Genomic DNA, 20,995 nt, shown 5'->3' with positions numbered 1-20,995 from the left:
AAAATGAGCTGTCAGTGGAAGTGGTGGCCACAGATTCAATTTCAACATTTAAGAGAAATTTAGATAGATACACAGTTGGGAGGGGTATGGAGGGCTCTGGTCACAGTGCAGGTGAGTGGGACAAGGCACATAAATAGATTACAACGGACTAGATGGGACGCAAGGGCTGTTTCTATTCTGTAGTCTCTATGTCTCTTTTTTCCTATCTGTGCATTACCCCGATCTCAGTCCCTATAAGTATATTATCCCAAACCAATGTGGTCTACTTTAGTTCAATAAAATGTCATACAAAAGGTTATTAAAGTTGAAGCACACTTCATCCATTGCTTCTCTTTTATTTAATCTACTAATTGCTAAAATAAAACTCAACCAATTTAGTGAAGCATAATTTCCCTTTCATACATCCATGTTGACTCTACTGTTCCTCTTTACCACTTCCTTAATAACTGATCGTAGGATTTTCCCCACCATTCATGAAAGGCTAAATGGTCTGTGATTTCCATTTTCTCAGTCTCTTCCTTTTAATTAGTGGCGCTATTCTGTATTTGCTGGCTTGAAATGTTTTACATCCAGTGCAGTAGTACTCTATGACACCATGATCCAGTTGAATGGACCACAGTTCACCTCCTCATGCAAAAGGGTGTTGTTAGGTTCCATTTTAAATGCTAGATAATTCGCACATAGCTTTGTGATTATTAGTAACTTTCAACTCAATAGCAGGAGAGAAAGCGGGGGAGAAATATGCCCGAGCATCACTGAGCAGTTGGCGCTTGGCAGTGACTGTGTGTGACCGTGGCACTGCTGTATGCCTTGTAGACGTCTCTGCCCCGTACTCTCCTCAGAGTGGGCACGTTACCAAGCCAGCTGCTGCAAGGTCAGCAGACTTATCCTTCACTGATATTTGAAGAGAAATTAGCCTTTTATTAATCGATACTGAAGCAACAAATTCTCAGACAGACTGACCTTTCCCGGGTGCCGTGTGTGCATTTTTTTGTAAGGCAGCTGGTTGCAACTTCTAATGAGCTCAAGAGTGTTTGTATTTTATATCACTGAAGTACTACTTTTTCTTTGCAGTGAACAAAGGTATTTTATACTCTCCTAATATTATATTAAATGCAACAGATTAATTTCTATTTTGAAGTTAATTTTTTCTGGCCTTGAACATAGTGTTTAACAGCTTACCCTAAGGGCACGATATGTAATGGTGCAGCACTTCCCCGGTGTTTCACTCCATGTTCAGTTCAGTTCAGCTTTTATGCTCAAGTCTTTGGGATGGGACTTGTCTGAGTAATGAGAGTGCAGCCCATCAGGGCACAGATAACCTCATAAAGTCATTGGGGTGGAGTTTCAGGGAGTGTTCAGGACAGGAAGAGGTGGAGAAGTTCAGGAAGAGAGCTCCAGGATTTAGCATCTTGTTGTTAAAGTCTGGCCATCATTGGTAGATTGATGTGAATCAGGAATGAGCAAAAGGGCAGAGGAAGAGAAGCCGAGAGATTACGGAGATTACAGAGACAGTGAGGAGACAGAGCATGTAATGACTTGTAAACAAAAACGAGATTTTCAAAGTCCATCTTGTCAGGCTAGAGCCAGCTTCAGGAGTTGAAGGTTGGGATCAGTTCAAATAAGGGTGAAGCTAGGAGAGTTATGGAGGATTTTAGTTTACAGAATCTCAGTGAATCTAGCAAAGTCACGAGTGAGAACTTCAGAAGCAAATCATATAGTCATTCACTGGGATGAAGTGTAAGATTTATAATGTACAATTTGGTATCTGTACTAGTGAGAGAAGGAGTGCAGCAAAAGTTCATCAGATTGATTTTTAAGATAGTGTGTTTTTCATATGAGAGCTTAAGCCTTTAACCCCTTCAGTTCGGAAGACTGCGGTGATCTCACTGAAATGTACAAAATTCATAAGTGGCTTCTAGGTGTTTTCACCAGCTGATAAAGGTGGAACAGGTATCATTCATCTCAAGATAAGGGGTTAACCATTCAAGACAGAGTTGAAAAGAAATTTTCTTAACACATCACTCTGGGATTTCTTTCCATGTTCCCATTTTTGCCACTGTGATTACTCTGCAATAGAATGTTTGTATTGTACTTTGGGATTACCCAGGATTGCCAACAGCACCATATCGAAACAAGTCCCATCTTTGATAATGATTGTCTTTCAGATCAATCTTAAGTTCCAAGTCCACGTGGAGGTGGGTCCTTGTCATACCCTAAAGCAGTGTAATGCTGACAAATTTTGTTTGGATTATGGTACGCTTTCATCGGGAGATTAGAGTTTGCATTTGCTTGACTTGAGTTGAGACAGTTCTGCTGAAGGAATTTATTATCATTAGAATCTCCAACAATATGGGAAGGCTCTATAACAGGCAGCCAAAACTGTCCAACGCATCACCAGCACCAGCCCACCTGCTATCAAGGGCATACATACAGAAAGGTGCCAGAAAAGAGCCAGCAACGTCATGAAGGATCCCACCCACCCTGCTCATGGACTGTTGGTTCCACTCCCATCTGGGAGGAGGCTACGTAGCATCCAGGCCAGGACCACCAGACTCAAAAACAAATACTTTCCCGATGCAGGAAGGCTGATCAACACCTCCACCTATGAACTCAACCTTTCACACCCCCCCACCACCACTACTTCATGATTTCCGTGTCTGAGTCACCTTACATACAGACACTCTTATGCCTAACATCAATTTCTAGGCATACATAAACTATCTTATGTATTTATATTTATTGTGATTTTTTTATTATTACGTTTTCTATCTTACACGTATTTTGGGTTGCATCAGATACAGTGTAACAATTATTTTGTCCTCTTTTATACTTGTGTACTGGAAATGACATTAAACAATCCTGAATGCAGAATAGTGAATATTGAATATGGAATGGCATTTAAAATTCATGTGGAGCAGTCTGGATAATGCTTAGAAAACTAGGATGAAGGAATCTGACCAACACAAATAAATCTGAAATTCAGAGAAGTTGGAAGAAGAAATGTATGAAATTCAGTTAGATCAAAAATGGGAGAGATAAAATTACCCTCCAAGTTAAATGAGTCATTCAAGGACTTCCTCTGGGGAAGTTGTGCAGATGAAAACTTCATGTTTCAGTCTATCACTTGATAGTCAACATTTGCCAGTTTCTATCCTTGTAATTGCTCATCAGTAATGTATCCTGTTCCGTTCAAAGTAAATTTATTATTAAAGTACATATATGTCACCATATGCGACCCTGAGAATTGTTTTCTTGTGGGCATACTCAATAAACTCAATTTCCATAATAGAATCAATGAAGGACTGCATCAACAGGGCAGACAGCCACTGTGCAAATAAAAAAGGGAGAAAGATAAAGAACAAATAGATAAATAAACAAACAATTAAGTAAGTAAGCAAGGAATAAATATCAAGTACATGAGACGAAGAGTCCTTGAGGATGACTCCACAGGTTGTGGGAACATTTCAATTAAGTTATCCCCTCTGGTTCAAGAGCCTGATGGTTGAAGGGTAGTAACAGTTCCTGAACCTGGTGGAGTGAGTCCTGATTTTCCTGTAGCTTCTTCCTGATGGCAGCGGTGAGAAGAGAGAGATAATAACTGCTCCTGCACTTGATGATGTGAGTCCTGAGTCTCCTGTACTTTCTTCCATAAGACATAAGAGCAGAATTAGGCCCTTTGGCCCATCAAGTCCACCTCACTATTTCATCATTGCTGACCCCTGATCCCATTCAAACCCATACACCTGCCCTCTCACCTTGATGCCCCGACCAAACAGGAATCCATCAACTTCTGCTTTAAATATACCCACAGAATTGGCCTCAACTGTAGTCTGTGGCAGAGCATTCCACAGATTCAACACTCTTTGGCTAAAAAAAAAATTCCTCCTTGCTTCTGTTCTGAAAGATCACCCCTCAGTTTTGAGGTTGTGCCATTTAGTTCTGGATACCCGCACCAGAGGGACTATCCTCCCCACATCCACCTTATTTAGTCCTTTCAACACTCGGTAGGTTTCAATGAGATCCCCATGCATTCTTCTACATTCTGGTGAGTACAGGCCCAAAGCTGCCAAACATTCCTCATATGTTAACCCCTTCATTCCTGGACTTATCTTCACGAACCTCCACTAGATTCTCTCCAATGACAACACATCCTTTCTGAGATATGGGGCCCAAAACTGTTGACAATACTCCAAGTGCAGCCTGACTAGTGTCTTATAAAGCCTCAGCATTATCTTGTTTTTAGATCCTACTCCCTTTGAAATAAATGTCAACATTGCATTTGCCTTCTTTACTACCAACTCAAAATGTAAATTAACCTTCTGGGAGTCTTGCACAAGGACTCTTAAGTCCCTTTGCTCCTCTAATGTTTGAATTTTCTCCCCATTTAGATAATAGTCCACACTATTGTTCCTTTTACCAAAATGCATTATTATACATTTCCCAACACTGTGTTCCATCTGCCATTTTTTTGCACATTTTTTCCTATTTGTCTAAATCCTGCTGCAATCGCATTGCTTCCTCAGCACTACCAACCCCTCCATCTATCTTGGTATCAACCGCAAACTTTGCCACAAAGCCATCAATTCAACTATCATTGACAAACGATGTGAAAAGTAGCAGTCCCAATACTGACCCCTGAGGAACACCATTAGTCACTGGTAGCCAACCAGAAAAAGCCCCCTTTATTCCCCCACTCACTGCCTCCTGCTTATCAGCCATTCCTCTACCCATGCCAGTATATTTCCTGTAATGCCATAGGATTTTATCTTGTTAAGCAGCCTCATGTGGGGCACCTTATCAAATACTGTGGTAAACTATGTATACCTGTCTGGACATGCCCCTCTGCTGACTGCTCCCGTGGCTCCTCCCACAGACCCCTGTATAAAGGTGATTGGGGCACTGCTCCTCCCTTGGTCTTCGAGATGTCGTGCTCCCTTTTCGCTGTTAGTAAAAGCCTATCGTTCACTTCCAGTCTCCTAGAGTTATTGATGGTGCATCAAATACCTTCTGAAAATCTAAGTGAATGACATCCACAGCCTCTCCTTTGTCCACCCTGTTTGTTACTCCTTCGAAGAACTCCAGCAGATTTGTCAGGCAAGATTTCCCTTTACAGAAACCATGATGACTCTGATTTATCGTATCATTAGTCTCCAAATATTCCAAAACCTCATCCTTAATAATGGACTCCAATGCTTTCCCAACCACTGAGGTTAAGCTAACTGGCTGATAATTTCTTTTATTTTGTCTTCCTCCCTTCTTAAAGAGTGGAGTGCCATTTGTAATGTTCCAGTCCTCTGGAGCCATGCCTGACTCAAGTGATTCTTGAAAGATCAATGACCAGTCCTTTATCTCTTCAGCAACCTCTTTCTAGACTCTGTGATGCAGTTCATCTGGTCCAGATGACTTATCCACCTGAAGAACTTTGAGCTTGCCTAGCACTTTTTCCTTTGTAATAGCAATGGCACACACCACTGCTCCTTGACACTCACAGACCTCTGGCATACAGCTCATGTCTTCCACAGTAAAGACTAAAGCAAAGTGCTTATTAAATTCATCTGCTTTTTCTTTGTCCCCCATTACTATCTCACTAACATACTGAATCTTTGCAAACACATGAAGAGTAGAGGCCTCACTATGCTTCCTTCGCCGCTTAGGCTGATAGCAGTAACTATATGCTGCTAATACCCTTTCTGCATAGAGAATGTTGTTTCAAAGCTGCAGTTGGGCTTATTTCAAATCATTCAAGGTCAGACCTAAGTTGTTTACTAACTTTCAGGCGAGTGGGCATTGCATAACGTGTAGGGTTAGAAAAATGCGAGTTGCCTCAAATAAAGCTCTGCGTATTCTTCCAAACTAACCATAAGCCACTGATTTACACATGTGACCTCACAATCTCTGTGCCATCAAATCGTATTAAGTTTTTAGTAAGTTTTTGCAAGCCCTGGAATGAACGGGTTCCTCCTGCCTTGTAGGTAAGATTGTAGCAAATGCTGAAAATGCTTTGAAACACAGAGAGCATTGTTAAGACTCACAAGATTTCCTTGAGAAAGAGCATTAAAGGATGTAGCCACTGGTCACCAGCAAGAGCTTACACAGAAGCTAATCCAGGTGTTTACTGAGTTTGGGGTGCTTACTGGAAGTCAACCCTTCACTTGTTGTAAGCAATCTGCAGCTATGAGTAATTGTAACTTCTCGAAGTTTGCCATCCACTTAGCCGCCTACAGTTCAATACCCTGGTGCCCACTGGATGGAATACATCTTACTCTTCTCCACTTCCTTAGGGCTCCTGTGCAGTCCACATGCCACAGTATTCACTCCCCTGATAACCAGTTCTAAGTCAACTGTTGTCATAAACCGAAGTTCACATATGCACAAATGTATTGAAAAATCTATTGCACAGCATCGCAGGTACATAATATCATATAAGCAACACTCAGAAGAAAAACATAAATTAAACACAGTGTCTGCAAGCGAAAGCACAGTTAGAATTTTTAAAAAAATGCATTTTTCTGCAAAGAGATCGAAGATGTCATGGTTTTGCTAATCTGTAGATTCCACCATTACTGTAACTAACAAATCCCGCAGCAAGTGTGATGAGCAACTTCTTCAAAAGCACCAGGCTGTCTTTAACTATTGCTGCCTACATTTGTTTCATTTTTATCTTATTGAGATACAGCATTGCCCTTCTGGCCCTTTGAGCTGTGCTGCCCAGCATTTCCTGGATTTAACTCTTGCCTAATCATGAGACAATTTACCAATTAACCTACCAGCCAGAACGTCTTTGGACTTTGGGAGGAATCCGGAGCACCTGGAGGAAACCCATGTCGTCACGGAGAAAATGTACAAACTCCTTACAGGAGGCAGGCAGGAAATTTAACTGGTGTGACGTGCTCATGGTATGCTGACAGAAATATCCATGGTTTCAGTCTGTCCAATCTAACCTTCTGTGATTTCACAACTCTACCCTTTGCTGAGGATTCCGAAAGTAGAAGGTAAAAACTCATTCTTCAGCTGGCGTATTAAACAGCCAAATTAGGAATCATCGTTGGGGATGCTTTTCATGGAGGCATGGTATTAAGCCTATTGTGGTTTACATGGTTGAGATGAACAGATTTGTGGACACTAAGAGAATCTGAGGCTTAGGTGATTGGTCAATGAAACTTAAAGGACCAGGTGCCTATTTCTGCCTCAGTTTCTCTCCTAACTGACCTGTTTACTAGAGCCGAAAAATGATTCTAGTTTACCTGTGCCCAGCTGTGTTAGGAATACAGGAAAAGCAGTGGGCCATTGTCACCTCCGGCTTCTTCCACCATTTCACTAAGTGAAAGCAGTAAATGACTGGGATCATGGCTGAACAATGGCCAGCTGGTGTGATTATGGTAAAGATAACGATCTTTAAATATTCCCTTTATTTGTCACATGTACTTCAAAACATCTAAACATACAATGAAACGTGTCAGTGACCAACATAGTTCGAAGACTGTGCCGTGGCAGGGGGTACAGTCCACGGGTTTTGCCATGCTTCTGGCACCAGCATAGCTGGCCCACAACTTATTAATCCTAACCATATGTCTTCCAAATGTGGACGGATACCAGAACAACTGGAGAAAACCCACACAGTCCCAGGAAGGACGGATAAATTCCTTATGGGCAGCGATAGGAATCAAATCCCAATCAGTGATCACTGGTGTAAAGCGATTCCCCTAACTGCTAGTCTATGCATAGAAAGCAATATCACATCAAAGACAAGAGGGCAGCTTGGAGAAATATCATATCAGTTGTGTAGAGGGTTAATACATGGATGTGTATTATGTCAAGACTAATGACACTGGGCTTACAGGGCCTGCTGCTGAAGGGTTAACTTTCTATTGAAGAGAAAGCATAATCTGATAGTCAACAAAACGATGATGCCATTTCAATGACAGGGGGACTTCCACAGTTCTGAAGTTCTAGGAAGCAGGAATATCAGGAATGAATGAATCCTCTAACCGGAATGCAGTTTTACTTTCGTAAACAACTGCCGAAGCCTTCTGTCCCTTGACATCTCCTCCCATTGTTTTTAGTCTAAGGTGGCACATTTGACTGAGCAAGAAATTCTGTCAGTGGCCATGTGATCTGCCTTGAGAGAGACTGAGAACCAGCTCAACTGTCTGTGGCACTGCCAAGGAGAGCAATATCCCAGCAAAGCTTCAGAAACAGAGGGTAATATTTATTATGTAAAAATGATAAAATGTGAACAAAATGAAATACAATGTTGTATTTTCCCATGCCAGGAAATAGCTCATTTACTAACTAGCTGAGTGGATACTTATTTACCTATACGTGATTTTAGTTCTTAGTGTCAATAAAGGTAAAATGCCTATTTGACAAGTAATTACAGTATGTGTATGGGATTGTGTGTGTGTGTATATGTTTCCTTGTGAATTTGAGTGTGTGTGTGTGTGTGTGTCCATCTGTTAATTTCTATCATGAATTTTCTTGTGTCAGAGATACGTTTACTTCTCTGAGCCCCCACCTTCCTCCCACTCCACTTTTGCTGAACATCATAACCCTCCTCGATCCTCTGACCCCTAAAAATCTCTACCATCTCAGCTCCCAGCCTTGCCATGCCTACACCAAACCCCTTTCTGAAGGTTTTGTTCTCAGCAGGGGCCGCACCCTGATTCTTAGCTCTTCTTCTCTTGCCTCTGTCTCCGAGCCCATTTCTTCAGCAAGCATTCCCCACTCCCCACTGAGGACCTCTTCTCCTCTATTCAATCCTCCTCCTTTTTTTGGGCACCCCATCCTGGCCCTCTGCCACTCTGGATCTTTTCATCTCTAACTGGTAGTGGGACTTGAACTGTTTAGACATTTCCACTCCATGCTCCTTTTCTTACCTCATGGCCCTCCACTCTGCACACAGTCACACCAGCTTCAAGCTCTCCAAATCAGGAAAGAGCAGTGGAGTTTACCTCAGTAAATATATTTAAGACAAGGTTGGATAGATTTTTACATAGTAAGGGAATTAAGGGTTATGGGGAAAAGGCTGGTAGGTGGAGATGAGTCCATGGTCAGATCAGCCATGATCTTACTGAATGGTGGAGCAGGCTTATCGGTCCAGATGGCCGACTCCTGCTCCTGTTTCTTATGTTCTTATGTTCTACGATATAATCAACAGGAACTTCTGAATACTTAAATGTCATTTTAAATTATTTTAAATTTAATCATTGTGCCTTTTGTAATTTAATTATCAGTACGCTGTGTTGTACTGAATGGAATAGCACTGCCAGTTCATTGTCCTCAGCAACGACAATAGAGCTCTGAACTTCTCTGAGGTCTGATGCTCTCTGACTCTGACTCCATCTATATTGAGCTGAAATGAACATGAGCCCTACTGAAGGGTCTCAGCCTGAAATATCGACTTCTTATTCCCCTCCATAGAAGCTGACTGACTTGCTGAAATCTTTTCAGCATTTTGTGTGTGGTGCTCATGGGTTAACATCTGCCGAATGCTTATGGATCTGTATGCATATCTGTATATTGCTCAGACTATATGCGTGTGTGTGAGTGAGCATGTGAATGTATGTTTATATGTTTGTGTGTGTTCTAACAAATTGAATATGCTTGAGTCATCTATTCAGAGCACATAGAAGCACTATGTAAACAACAGAAGGAGTATGTCATCTCAACAACTACTGCCTGTCGGGCACCTTGTGCCCCATCTCTGTTAGAATCTATGATTCCTGCACTGCCACGGGGACCGGAGTTTAAGCATATCATTCTTAAACCCAAGGGGCACTTTAAGTGGAGAAAAAGAATGTGTCTACAAGTATGTGTGTGTGTGTCTACGAGTGTGTGTGTGTAGTAAGAATGCATGCATATATATTAGTGAATGTGTTTGTGTATGAGCATGTCTGTATGCAGAGGGTTTGATAATGAAATGTAATGACATTTAGTCTTGTGATGTTAAAAACAAGACACGAATTGCCGTTAAACATTTACTATTTGTAGCCTATTGCTTCATGTGTTCTAAAATTGTGAAGCTGAATAAATGCAGCACTGGTTATAATTAACATAACAAGCTCCCCCACTGTAATAGGAGTTCTTTAACTGGCCTTTGCATAATGTACCTCTCATTAAAGGGACAACTTCACATTTTTATTTATGTGTGTGTAATTTTTTAGAGTGGCTTTAGAGGTGTGTTTGTGTGTGTGTGTGTTGGGGAGGGAAGATGTAGATTGATGATCAGCCATGAGACGATGTGGGAATTAAACCTGTTGTTCAGACCACAGGCGCGCCTGATATTTCTTGAGTGTGTAAGTTTATAAATAACTTTGGTTTCTGACTGCTATTTGCATGCAGCAGAAAGATTAATCATTTACGAATCGACTAAGAAACTCATTGTTCTTTGGAAGAGCCCCGCACTGCTGTTGGTTGTCAGGAATACACACAATTTTCTCTTCCACTCCCCCCCCCCCCCCTCCTCTCATGCCCCTTCTCTGTGTGTCTCTTTTGCTCATGGGATGTCAATACGCCTGAGCCAGCCCGTGTCTTTCTCCTTCAAACTATTTCGGGCATAAATGAAGTCTTCTTTTACTCATTCCGCTTACATGCCTAGATCATGACATCACATGATGCAGCAGCTTAGCAACAACCATAAGGAGTTTAAGGTCTATTGCTTTCTGCATATCAATATTACTGAGTGTGTTTGGAATATGTTTCTGCGTGAGGCAGTAGAGTGGAAGTGAAACAGTGCCTTACACTCGGTAAGTGTTTATTTTCTGAACTATTGGCATTTCCTTATGATCACTCAGAAAGTACCAGTTCAGGAGTATCGAGGGAAAAATTAGTAATTGTTTTCAGCTTGTTAAAGATTTATAGGTCAGTGTTAAATAAATAATCTTTTGTTTACAGTATCAGCTTTGGCTCTGCCGATGGTATCTGTGTCTCTGGGTCAGAAGTCTCTGGGTTCAAGTCTGGGTTCAGGCATCTGAGCATAAAAGACCTTTGCAGTGCTAAAGTGATATTGCGCTGACAGAGCGGCTGTCTTTGACTCTTCATTTTAACTGTAAAGGTGTGATTTGTTGTCCTTCAGATGAGATTGAAGTTAATGCTCTGACTTTTGGTGGTAAAAGATGCCTCAGTTCATTTTTTTAAATATAGTTTTTTACTTTTTTTCAACAAAAAAAACAAACAACAAGAACAAAATACAGCACATTTCAACAAAACAAGGGGCAACTTGGTCTCCCTGGAGTCCTGTACAGTACTCAAAGTCAAAGTAACTTTATTATCAAAGCACGTACTGTAGTCATTTTCTTATAGGCATTCACAGGAAAATTTAAAAATGTAATAGTATTTATTAAAATCTATACATTAATAAAGATTGACAAATAACCTACGTACAAATAATTCTGGGAATATGAGTTGTAGAACCCTTGGAAGTGAGTACAGAGGTTGTGGAGTCAGAGTTGTGGTGAGTGAAGCAGGAGGTATTTATACCTTAATCAGGATTACTCTCAGCTATTGCTTGTGTGGGAGCTGACTGTAACTCTCGTGTCTTCTAGATTACAACCATGACCACACACCAGAAATATCTCATTGGTTTGAAAGGCAGCATATAATAAGACTTCTTTTCAAGATCTTGCTCTTTAAGGCTCTGAGATCAGATAATACATTAAAGCCGAAGCTGCTGCATGTCAAGTTGATGGTACAGGCTGAAAACATTACCTGCAGCCAAGCTCACCTAACCTTGCAAAGAGAATGAGAGCTGGCTCTCAGATACGTATGTAATTACTTTCTGGAGCATTGAATGCTGGTGGGATTCGTGTTGTTCTAGGGAAAGCATTTTTGAGATGTAATCCACAAAGCCCCTTAAAATTGGTGCTCTGCTTGGCTGGATTAAGACCCTTCCATCTGTAAACCAATTTCTGAAGGTCAGTAATTGGGCAAGTTTCTTACTTCAACCTTGAAAATGGTCAGAGGTTGTCTTAAGGAACATCCTGGTCTATCAAGTGCTATCACAAGACATGATATGACAGTTTTGAAGCAAAACCAGCAGGCTCAATATTTAGTTTAGGAACCTGGGGCACAAAGACATCTGTCCCTTCCCGAAATCCCTCCAGTGTCTCCCCCTTCCTGCTCCCTCTCCCTCTCCATCTACATCTGATCCTTCTCCAGTCCTACTATTTTGTCTCCTTACCTAAAACCCTCTCTCTCCTGGTTCCAAGGAGCCTCTACCCACCAGCTGCCCCCAATCTCCCATATGGTTCAGTTAGCATGTGCCCTTCACCTCTCCTCTAATGGTTCCCATTATTACCTTCCTTTCTTTAGATTCCAGGACCGGGAGCCTCATTGTTGCTGCTTACAGCCACCTTAGGTGTCTTCACCTTCACTCTCTCCATCCCTCCACCATCCTCTGTCTCCCAGTTCTTGCCTCCCTCTCCCTTACTTGGTTTAAACTGCTTATCACCCTTCACCAACCTCAGAATCCATAATCATCTCTGTCCCCTGTCTCACCAATTCCCTCCCCTGTTTATATTGGTTATCTCCCCTCTCCACACTTGGTCCTGATGCAGAATTTCAACCCAAAACATTGACAACCCCTTTCCTGCATCAGATACTGGTTGACCTACTGATTATAGACAGGCGGGTTATTTGTTGGTCGAGATGCCAGCATCTGCAGTCTCCCGCATCTCCATCTCCACATCTCTTCCATTAACATCTTCCTGCCCTGCCCCTCCCATCACTCCACAGATTTTGAATCTGCATTGGGGTTGGACGTTTGACTGCTCTGGTTATGCCCAGTTAACTTTGGTAGAGGTGTGGAAGAGCCTTGGGGGAGAGGTGATGGAGCACAAGCTGGTTGCTGGGTTTGCATTAACAGTACTGTGTGCAGGGGACATCATGTGCTGAGCACATGTCACAACTGTGGGCAAAATGGATCACAGAAGGAAGCATCGCTGACAAAGAAAATCCATTCACTGCTTGCCAAAGCAGGATATTATTGTTTTAATATCGCAGAAGAAAAGTTCAGGAATTCAAGGTCATTGAGTACCCGAGTCACTCCAGGCTCAGGAATGTTTTGCTTAAATGGAACATTCCCTCAGTTAATCTAAACTAAGGTGAAGAAAAGTCATAATGAAGCAATGAGTTCTTTCTCAGTAATATGAAAGCTACAAGTCCAAAACCTGCAGATGAAGATGCTAGAAGTTCTCATTGAGCCTTCCAGCATCTGTAATGGGTACCTACAGAAAGTCCAAGCCAGATGGGCTGGCCATGTCATCAGGATATCTGACAGTCGACTACCAAAACAGCTGCTGTATGGAGAGCTGAGCCAGGGCAAGCGCTCAGTTGGAGGGCAGAAGAAACGTTTCAAAGACTGCCACAAAGTGTCCCTCAAAGACCTCAGCATCAATCCCAGTAGCTGGGAATCGCTTGCTCTGGACCGCCCAACCTGGTGGAGCAGGACCAATAAAGGAGCGTATGCAGCAGAAATCAGACACACCGCAGAGGCTCAGAGGAAACGCGCCGCGCACAAGGCTCAAGCTACCTCCACTTCCACTGCAGCACCTACCCTCGTGTGTCCCACATGTGGGCGAGTTTTCAGGGCCCGGATTGGCCTCACCAGTCACCTCCGGACCCACAGTCACAAACCCTCCACCTGACAGAAGTCGTGGTCGTCTTCGACTCCGAAGGACGTACAACAACAATCAGTAATGGGTGAAATCGAGTCAATGACATTGTCGTCAGGCCAGTGGTGTGAGCATCCTCATATCAGTCATTAATCTCTGGTTTGGTGCAACATCCTCTCACAAGATTCAGAAACTGCAGTGAACTCTCAGGTCAGCAGAATTGGCTGCACTCTGCCATTACTACAGGACTTGTTTGCGTCCAGGTCAAAAAAGCAGACAGAAATAATTGTAGCAGCATTTCCTATCCAGCAAACTGCCTCTTCCAAAAGTTCCCTTCTGGAAAGCACTGTAGGGCTATTAAAACAAAAACTTCACACATCTTAAAAGTTTCTTCCCCAGGAGGTTAATCTGTTGAACCATTCTAGTTAGCTCCCCCCTCCCCCCATCTTTATCCCAGTCACCACACTGCACTGTAAGCACTTTAAACGACTTTATATAATGTCATTTACACTGTACATGCATGCTGCTATTTATGTATTTAAGCACATTCTATCCCATATTAGTACATCTAACTTTATTTTTATCGAATTCTTTGTTCAGTATAATTGTTAAATGTTGTTGTTTATTGTTGCATGCCATGCCAACACACCACAACGATTTCCAGATATATATAAATGCATGTGGTGAATGAAGTCGATCCTTGGCTATTGCCAGACTTGCTGACCAACTCCAGCATTTTATGATTTTATTTCAATTTATTCTCCATTGTTGAACAACTCTCACATGCAATTCTTCCATTTACTGTCTGTCTGCCTCTTCATAAACAATAGAGGTAGGGATCTCTGGGTCCTTGCCTTTCACTCCACCATCCTCCACATCCAATATTTCATCCTTCACCATTTCTACTATCCCTAAATGATCTTCCACAGGTCTCATCCTCCCCTGCCCCCCACAATCTATGGACCACTCTCTATGACTTCCTAGACCACTCCCCTCTTCTCATTGCTTGGCACTTCCCTCTGCAATCATAGGAGGTGTAACCCCTATCCCTCCACCCCTTCTCTCACCCTCATCTGGAGACCTTAACAGTCCTTCCAAGTGAAGCGGAGGTTTGCCAGCACCTCCTCCAACGTGGTCTGCTGCATTTGCTTCTCATGATATAGCCTCTTTCACATTTGGAAACTGAGCCCAATTTCGGTGCTCTGTCCATGATGGCCATCTCATGCTTCCAGTTGCATGTCATTTTAACTCTCTTTCCCACTCCCATGTCCAACCATATGATTGCAGACTACACTATTTCTACGAGCAGGCCAAAAGCAAACTGGAAGAACAATATCTCATGTTCCGCTTGGGTAGCTTCCAATGCATTGATATGAACATTGAATTTTCCAGTATCAAATAACACGTGCCTCAGGTGTTCTCCTCCAACGTACATTCACCAATACACCTAGGTTTCTTATCCCATTGTTTGCCTTCCCACCTTCTTCCCCTCCATTATGTTGTTTAATGTGCTGAAAGATATTTCACCTTTACAAATAGGAAGCTGAAACAGGTAGCTAATATGTTGTTTCAGGAAAATGACGTTTTATGCTTTGCACTCTTTCTTTTCCCAGTTGGTTACGAAGTGGTTCTGACAGAAATCTTCTCCTGAGTGCCAATGAGACCTATTTGCAAGTTGAGATGCTGCTCTGGAAAGCGCAAATGACCCACAATCTTTGAAACCTTCAGTGGGACCATGGGATCAATAAACATTGGAAAGGCTGCGACGCTGAACGAACTGCTACATGCCAGCATTGATACAATTGGTAAGTGTACCGAATAGTACTCCTTGCCCGTAACAGGTAAGATGTAAATGGATTGTTATTTTCTGAGAAGGCCCAATCTTGAAAAGCATGTCTTTCACAAGTGCCAATGTTTTTCCGGCCAGTCATGCTCTGTTGTATCCTGCCTTCTTAAATCTACATGTTACACAGCATATCCTTCCAAGTATTTATTTTACTCCGAGTGACCAGGTGCAAAAGTATAAAAGCTGCCTATGTAATCATCTTAATGTGTGCTCCATGCTGACAACGGAATGATGCTGAAATCCCTTCTGTTAGCTTTCGGTAACGCAAACTGATGCAGAGGCAGAAGTCTGGGAAAAGGAGCATTGAAGGGAGATGGTGACTTATTGGAGTCTCGACCCTTGTGGGCGGCTGTAGCACATCCTTGGATGTATTGGTTGTTAGCGCAAACAACACATATCACTTTATGCGTCAATGTACACATGACAAGTAAACATGAATCTTTGGTCTTGATTTTGATCTTGAGTACAAAATTCCTAATGCCTAAATTAATGATAAGAATCAACTCTCCTTGATTTTTAAACATTTGCAAGACTTTCTTTTCCATACTTTCAAACTTAATCCATAATTCACTTGAAAGTGCATCGGGTAACATTGCAAATAAAGGGATATGACACATCTCAGAGACACGTAGGTAGATTAAATGACCACTGCCAAGGTATTCATGAGGGAATCTGCAGATGCTGGAAATTCAAGCAACACACATAAAATGCTGCTGGAACACAGCAGGCCAGGCAACATCTATAGGAAAAAGCACTGTCGATGTTTCAGGCTGAGACACTTCGTCAGGACTAACTGAAATAAAAGATAGTAAGAGATTTGAAAGTAGGAGGGGTAGGGGGAAATCCAAAATGATAGGAGAAAACAGGAGGGGGTGGGGTGAAGACAAGAGCTGGATAGGTTATTGGCAAAAGGGATACAGAGCTAGAGAAGGGAAAGGGTCATGGGATGGGAGGCCGAGGGAGAAAGAATGGGGGGGAGGGGAGCACCAGAGGTAGATGGAGAGCAGGCAAGGAAGATTGTGAGAGGAGCAGAGAGAGAAAAAAAAGGGGGGGGGAATAAATAAATCAGGGATGGAGTAAGAAGGGGAGGAGGGGCATTAACTGAAGTTAGAAAAGTCAATGTTCATGCCATGCCAATACTATCAAAGTATTTCTCAGTGTGGGCAAGTGGCAAAAGAATCAAAGGGGAGCTGGTGGGTATGTGAAAGACAATAAATCATAGTGGTACAGAAGAAATGAGGAGGAGTTATTGGGGATATTGGCTCAGCTCTCTGAGAATAGATATGAAACTGAAGATACAGATATGAAACTGAAGGGCCAAATGGTTTCCACCTACATCTTGGCAATTAAATACATTACTTGGCACTTTATCCTCACCCTCAATTTGAAGAAGTTTCCTTCTAATAGTTGGAGGAACATTTGCTCATTTCACAACTATGATATGAAACTATCACTTGGTGTTGTGGCGTAGTGTCCATGTCATAGTGTGGGCACTCCAGACAGAGCCCATGTTTAAGGATCAGTATGTCCTGGTGATTGTATCTGTAATGTGTACTGGTGCTGCTGTGTTATTTGTTGCCTGTGTTATAGATTCAGTCATCTGGGAGGCGGTGCTGAGGAAGCCTCTACATCCTCAGGAGGCTAAAGAAATTTGGCATGTGGCTGTTGACTCTTGCCAATTTTTATCAATATAAAGCAGTCTATCCAAACACACAATGGCTTGGTATGGCAACTGCTTCTCCGCGTGAGCCGCAGAGAGCTGGGCACACAGCTCAGCACTTCGAGGAAACCAGCCTCTCCTCCATGAACTCTGTCTATACTTCTCTCTGCCTCAGTAAATCAGCCAGCAGAATCAAACCCATCCCCCCGCCATCACCAACCCCCCACATTCTCTCTTCTTCCCTCTTCCATTGGCCAGAAGATACGAAAGCCTGAAAAGCCTAGCAGGCTGAAGGATAGCTTCTACCCTGCTGCTTTCAGGCTAATAAATTGTTCCCGAGCAAAGCAATCGGACTCCTGACCTCACAATCTTTCTTGATATGATCTTGCATCTTATTGTTTACCTACACTTTCCTTTCTCTGTAAAGGTTGTGCTTTATTCTGCACTTTACCTTGCTCTACCTCAACGCACTGTGTAATGATTTGATCTGTATGAACAGTATACAAGTCAAGATTTTCACTGCATCTTAGTACATGTCACAGTAATAAATCATTTCCATTTCTATTTACATATCTATCTAACTATCTATCTATCTATTTATTGAGATACAGTGCATAATAGGCATTTATGGCCCATTAAACCATGGTGTCCAGCAATCTCTGATTTAATCCTAGCCCAATCATGGAGCAATTTACAATGACTAATTAACCTACCAACCAGTGTGTCAATGGACTGTGGGAGGAACCCAGAGCACCCAGAGGAAACAGTCATGAGATCTGTAATCCAGATGGTGCCCCTGTTATCGGATCAGTAATCCAGATGTTGCCCATTTTATTAAATCAGTAATCCAGGTGGAATAAAAAACTTAAATAGTAATTAATAACAGTTCTTTAATAGCCAATTTTATGTCATAATTCTTATGTCATCATGTCCCTGAATTTGTTTGGAGTCAAAGTTGATCTTATTGTCATATGCACATGTAAGCATAGAACAAGGACCAAACTTGCTTGCAGTAGCATCACAATCATCAAGCAATCACAAGGACAACATAAGACAACCATAAATGATACACAATTTTTCAAGAGTTTTTTTGAAGCGATATTCACGAGAAAATCATTAGTTAATCATAAATTTTAATCAAGAATTTTTTGTTCTATTTTGTTTGATCTAGTTCAGTTTTTCTAATTATTTTGTTCTAGTTTTTGTTATAATTAGAACCAAAAATAAACCATAGTAGTGAAAATTGATTAAAATATTCATATTGTTCCTTTGAATCTGCTTCATCATTCACCTAGCAAATCCCCTACCTCGGCATCATTTTCTGGCACTGTTTGCATTTCCCTCAGATCCCCTTAATGCTCAGAAATCTATTGATACCTGTTTTGAATACATTCAAAGACTAACCATTCAGTCTACTTTGGTTGGTCCAAAGGCTGACTTCCCTCTTTCTGAAGAAATTTTTCCCCTTCACCGTCCTAAGTGGCCTAACACTTCTACTGGGCTGCAAATAAAACTGAAGACATTGGTGCAGAATTGGGCCATTCAGTCCACTGAGTCTGCTCCAATATTCCATCATGGCTGATTTATAATCCCCCTCAACCCTATTCTCCTGACTTTTCCCTGTGACCTTTGACACCCTAACTAATCAAGAAACTATGAATCTCCACATTAAATATACTCATTGACTTGGCCTCTGCAGTCATGAATTTCTCAGTCATCCTCTGGCTAAAGAAATTCCTCCTATTCTCTGTTCTAAATGGATGTCCCTCTATCCTGAGGCTGTGCCCCCGTTCCTAGATTTACTGACTATAGGAGACATCCTCTCCACATCCACTCTATTTAGGGCTTTCAACATTTGATTGGTTTCAATAAGATCTCCCTTCATTCTTCTAAACTCCAGTAAATACAGGACCAGAGCCATCAAGCACATGTCATATATTAACTATTACATTCCCAGAATCATTCTCATAGATCTCTCTGAACCCTCACCGATGCCAGTATATCTGTTCTTAGATAAAGGACTCAAAACTGTTCTCAATACTCCAAGTGAGGCCTCATCAGTGCCTTATAGAACTTCAGCATAACATTCTTGCTTTTATATTCTAGTCCTCTTGAAATGAATGTTAACATTGCATTTGCCTTCCTCACCACTGATGTAACCTGTAAGTTAACTTCTAGTGAATCCTGCACAAGGACTCCCAAGTCCCTTTGCAGCTCTGGTTGTTTTGCTCCACGTTTTGAAGATAGTTTACGCCTTTATTCTTTCTACCAAAGTGCATGACCACACACATTCCTACACTATATTCCATCTGCCACTTCTTTGTCCATTCTCCCAATCTAAGTCTTTCTGCAGACTCTGCTTCTTCAACACTACCTGCCTCTCCACCTATCTTTGTATCATCTGCCATCACTTTTATCATCCAATCCTTTACATAGTAATGTAAATACAAACAGTCTCAATACTGACCACTGCAAAACACCTCAATTCACTGGAAGTCAGCTAGAATAGGCCCCCTTTTCCCCACTGTTTTCCTACTGCGAGTCAACCAATCTTCTTTCCATGCTGGTATCTTTCCTGTAATGACATGGACTCTTGACTTATTAAGCAGCCTCATGTACAATACCTTGTCAAAGGCCTTCTGAAATTCTAAGTAAGAAACATCTACTGACTCTCCTTTGTCTATTTTGCTTACTACAGTCAGCCCTCCTTATCCGTGAGGGATTGGCTCCGGGACCCCTCGCAGATACCAAAAAACGCAGATGTTCAAGTCCCTTATTTAACCTGTCTCAGTGCGGTGGGCTTTAGGACCCAGTGGAACCCTGGTCCTAATTTAACCTGTCTCAGTGTGGCAGACATTAGGACCCAGTGGTGCAGCTCTGAATCTGCAGTGTTTACGTTCATGAAAATAATGACAATCACGATTGAAAATAAAGTGGAAGTAATAAAGTGATCAGAAAGAGGTGAAACACCATTGGTCATTGGAAAAGCGTTTGGCTATAGTCGGTCAGCGATCAGAACAATTTTAATGGAGCATGTGAAAGGCCCTGCCCGGATGAAAGCTACAATTATTACTAAGCAAAGCAGTAGTTTAATTATTGAAATACATACGTTTCTTAAGTGTTTCATATGCATAGAAAGGTAAAATATATACTACATACTAAGACAAACGTTTGACTAACTGATGCTAAATAATACCGGATATACCTGTTCCGACTTCAGATGCGAGGAAGCTGGACTCAGGAACGGTACTTGTTCATAACCCGGGGACTGCTTGTACTTGAAAATCATCTCTAGATTACTTATAATACCCAATACAATGTAAATGCTATGTAAATAGTTGCTATGCTGTATTGTTTAGGGAATAATGACAAGAAAAAAATAGTCTGTACATGCTCAAACAACAAGTACTGGAGAGAGAACTTCCGGGTTTTCCCAATCCGCAGTTGGTTGAATCTGTGCATGCGGAATCCGCGGATAAGAAGGGCCGACTGTATTTCCTCAAAGAATTCCAAAGGATTTGTCAGGCAAGATTTCGCCTAAAGAAAGCCATGCTGATTTTAGCCTACATCATCTGCCTCCAAGTACCCCGAAACCCCATCCTTAATAATGGATTCAACATATGCTTCTAAACCTCTCAACCAGTAGAAACATCCTTCATGTTTCCAGCTTTCCAACCTTAAGTTATAATGAGATTGCCTCTCATTAGGCTTGATGTACTCCGTCTCTCTTCAAATAGCAAATGTGCTTTCTCTAAAATGATTCTAGTGAATCTTTGCTGCACTCCCTCTACTGAAGTATATTCATTAAGCTAAAGATGACCAAAACTGTAAACATTACTCCATTTTGGATTATATCAATAATCTGTATAATTGCAG

The 20,995-nt window shown here is 41.8% G+C and overlaps 1 protein-coding gene across 1 annotated transcript in view; it reads left to right on the top strand.

Annotated features, from left to right (window-relative positions):
* Positions 1-10,449: 10,449 nt before the first annotated feature.
* rasgrp3 (RAS guanyl releasing protein 3 (calcium and DAG-regulated)) overlaps positions 10,450-20,995 on the top strand; it is a 98,332-nt gene continuing 87,786 nt past the window's right edge. Inside the window, exons 1-2 of the mRNA XM_059985623.1 lie at positions 10,450-10,748; positions 15,227-15,418. Coding sequence (XP_059841606.1) covers positions 15,349-15,418 — 70 coding nt within the window. The 5' untranslated portion in view covers positions 10,450-10,748; positions 15,227-15,348. The remainder of the gene's footprint in view (positions 10,749-15,226; positions 15,419-20,995) is intronic.

The sequence above is a fragment of the Hypanus sabinus genome, chromosome 12 (assembly GCF_030144855.1).
Source record: "Hypanus sabinus isolate sHypSab1 chromosome 12, sHypSab1.hap1, whole genome shotgun sequence".
Classification (NCBI taxonomy): domain Eukaryota; kingdom Metazoa; phylum Chordata; class Chondrichthyes; order Myliobatiformes; family Dasyatidae; genus Hypanus; species Hypanus sabinus.
This window is presented reverse-complemented; position numbering and strand designations above follow the sequence as displayed.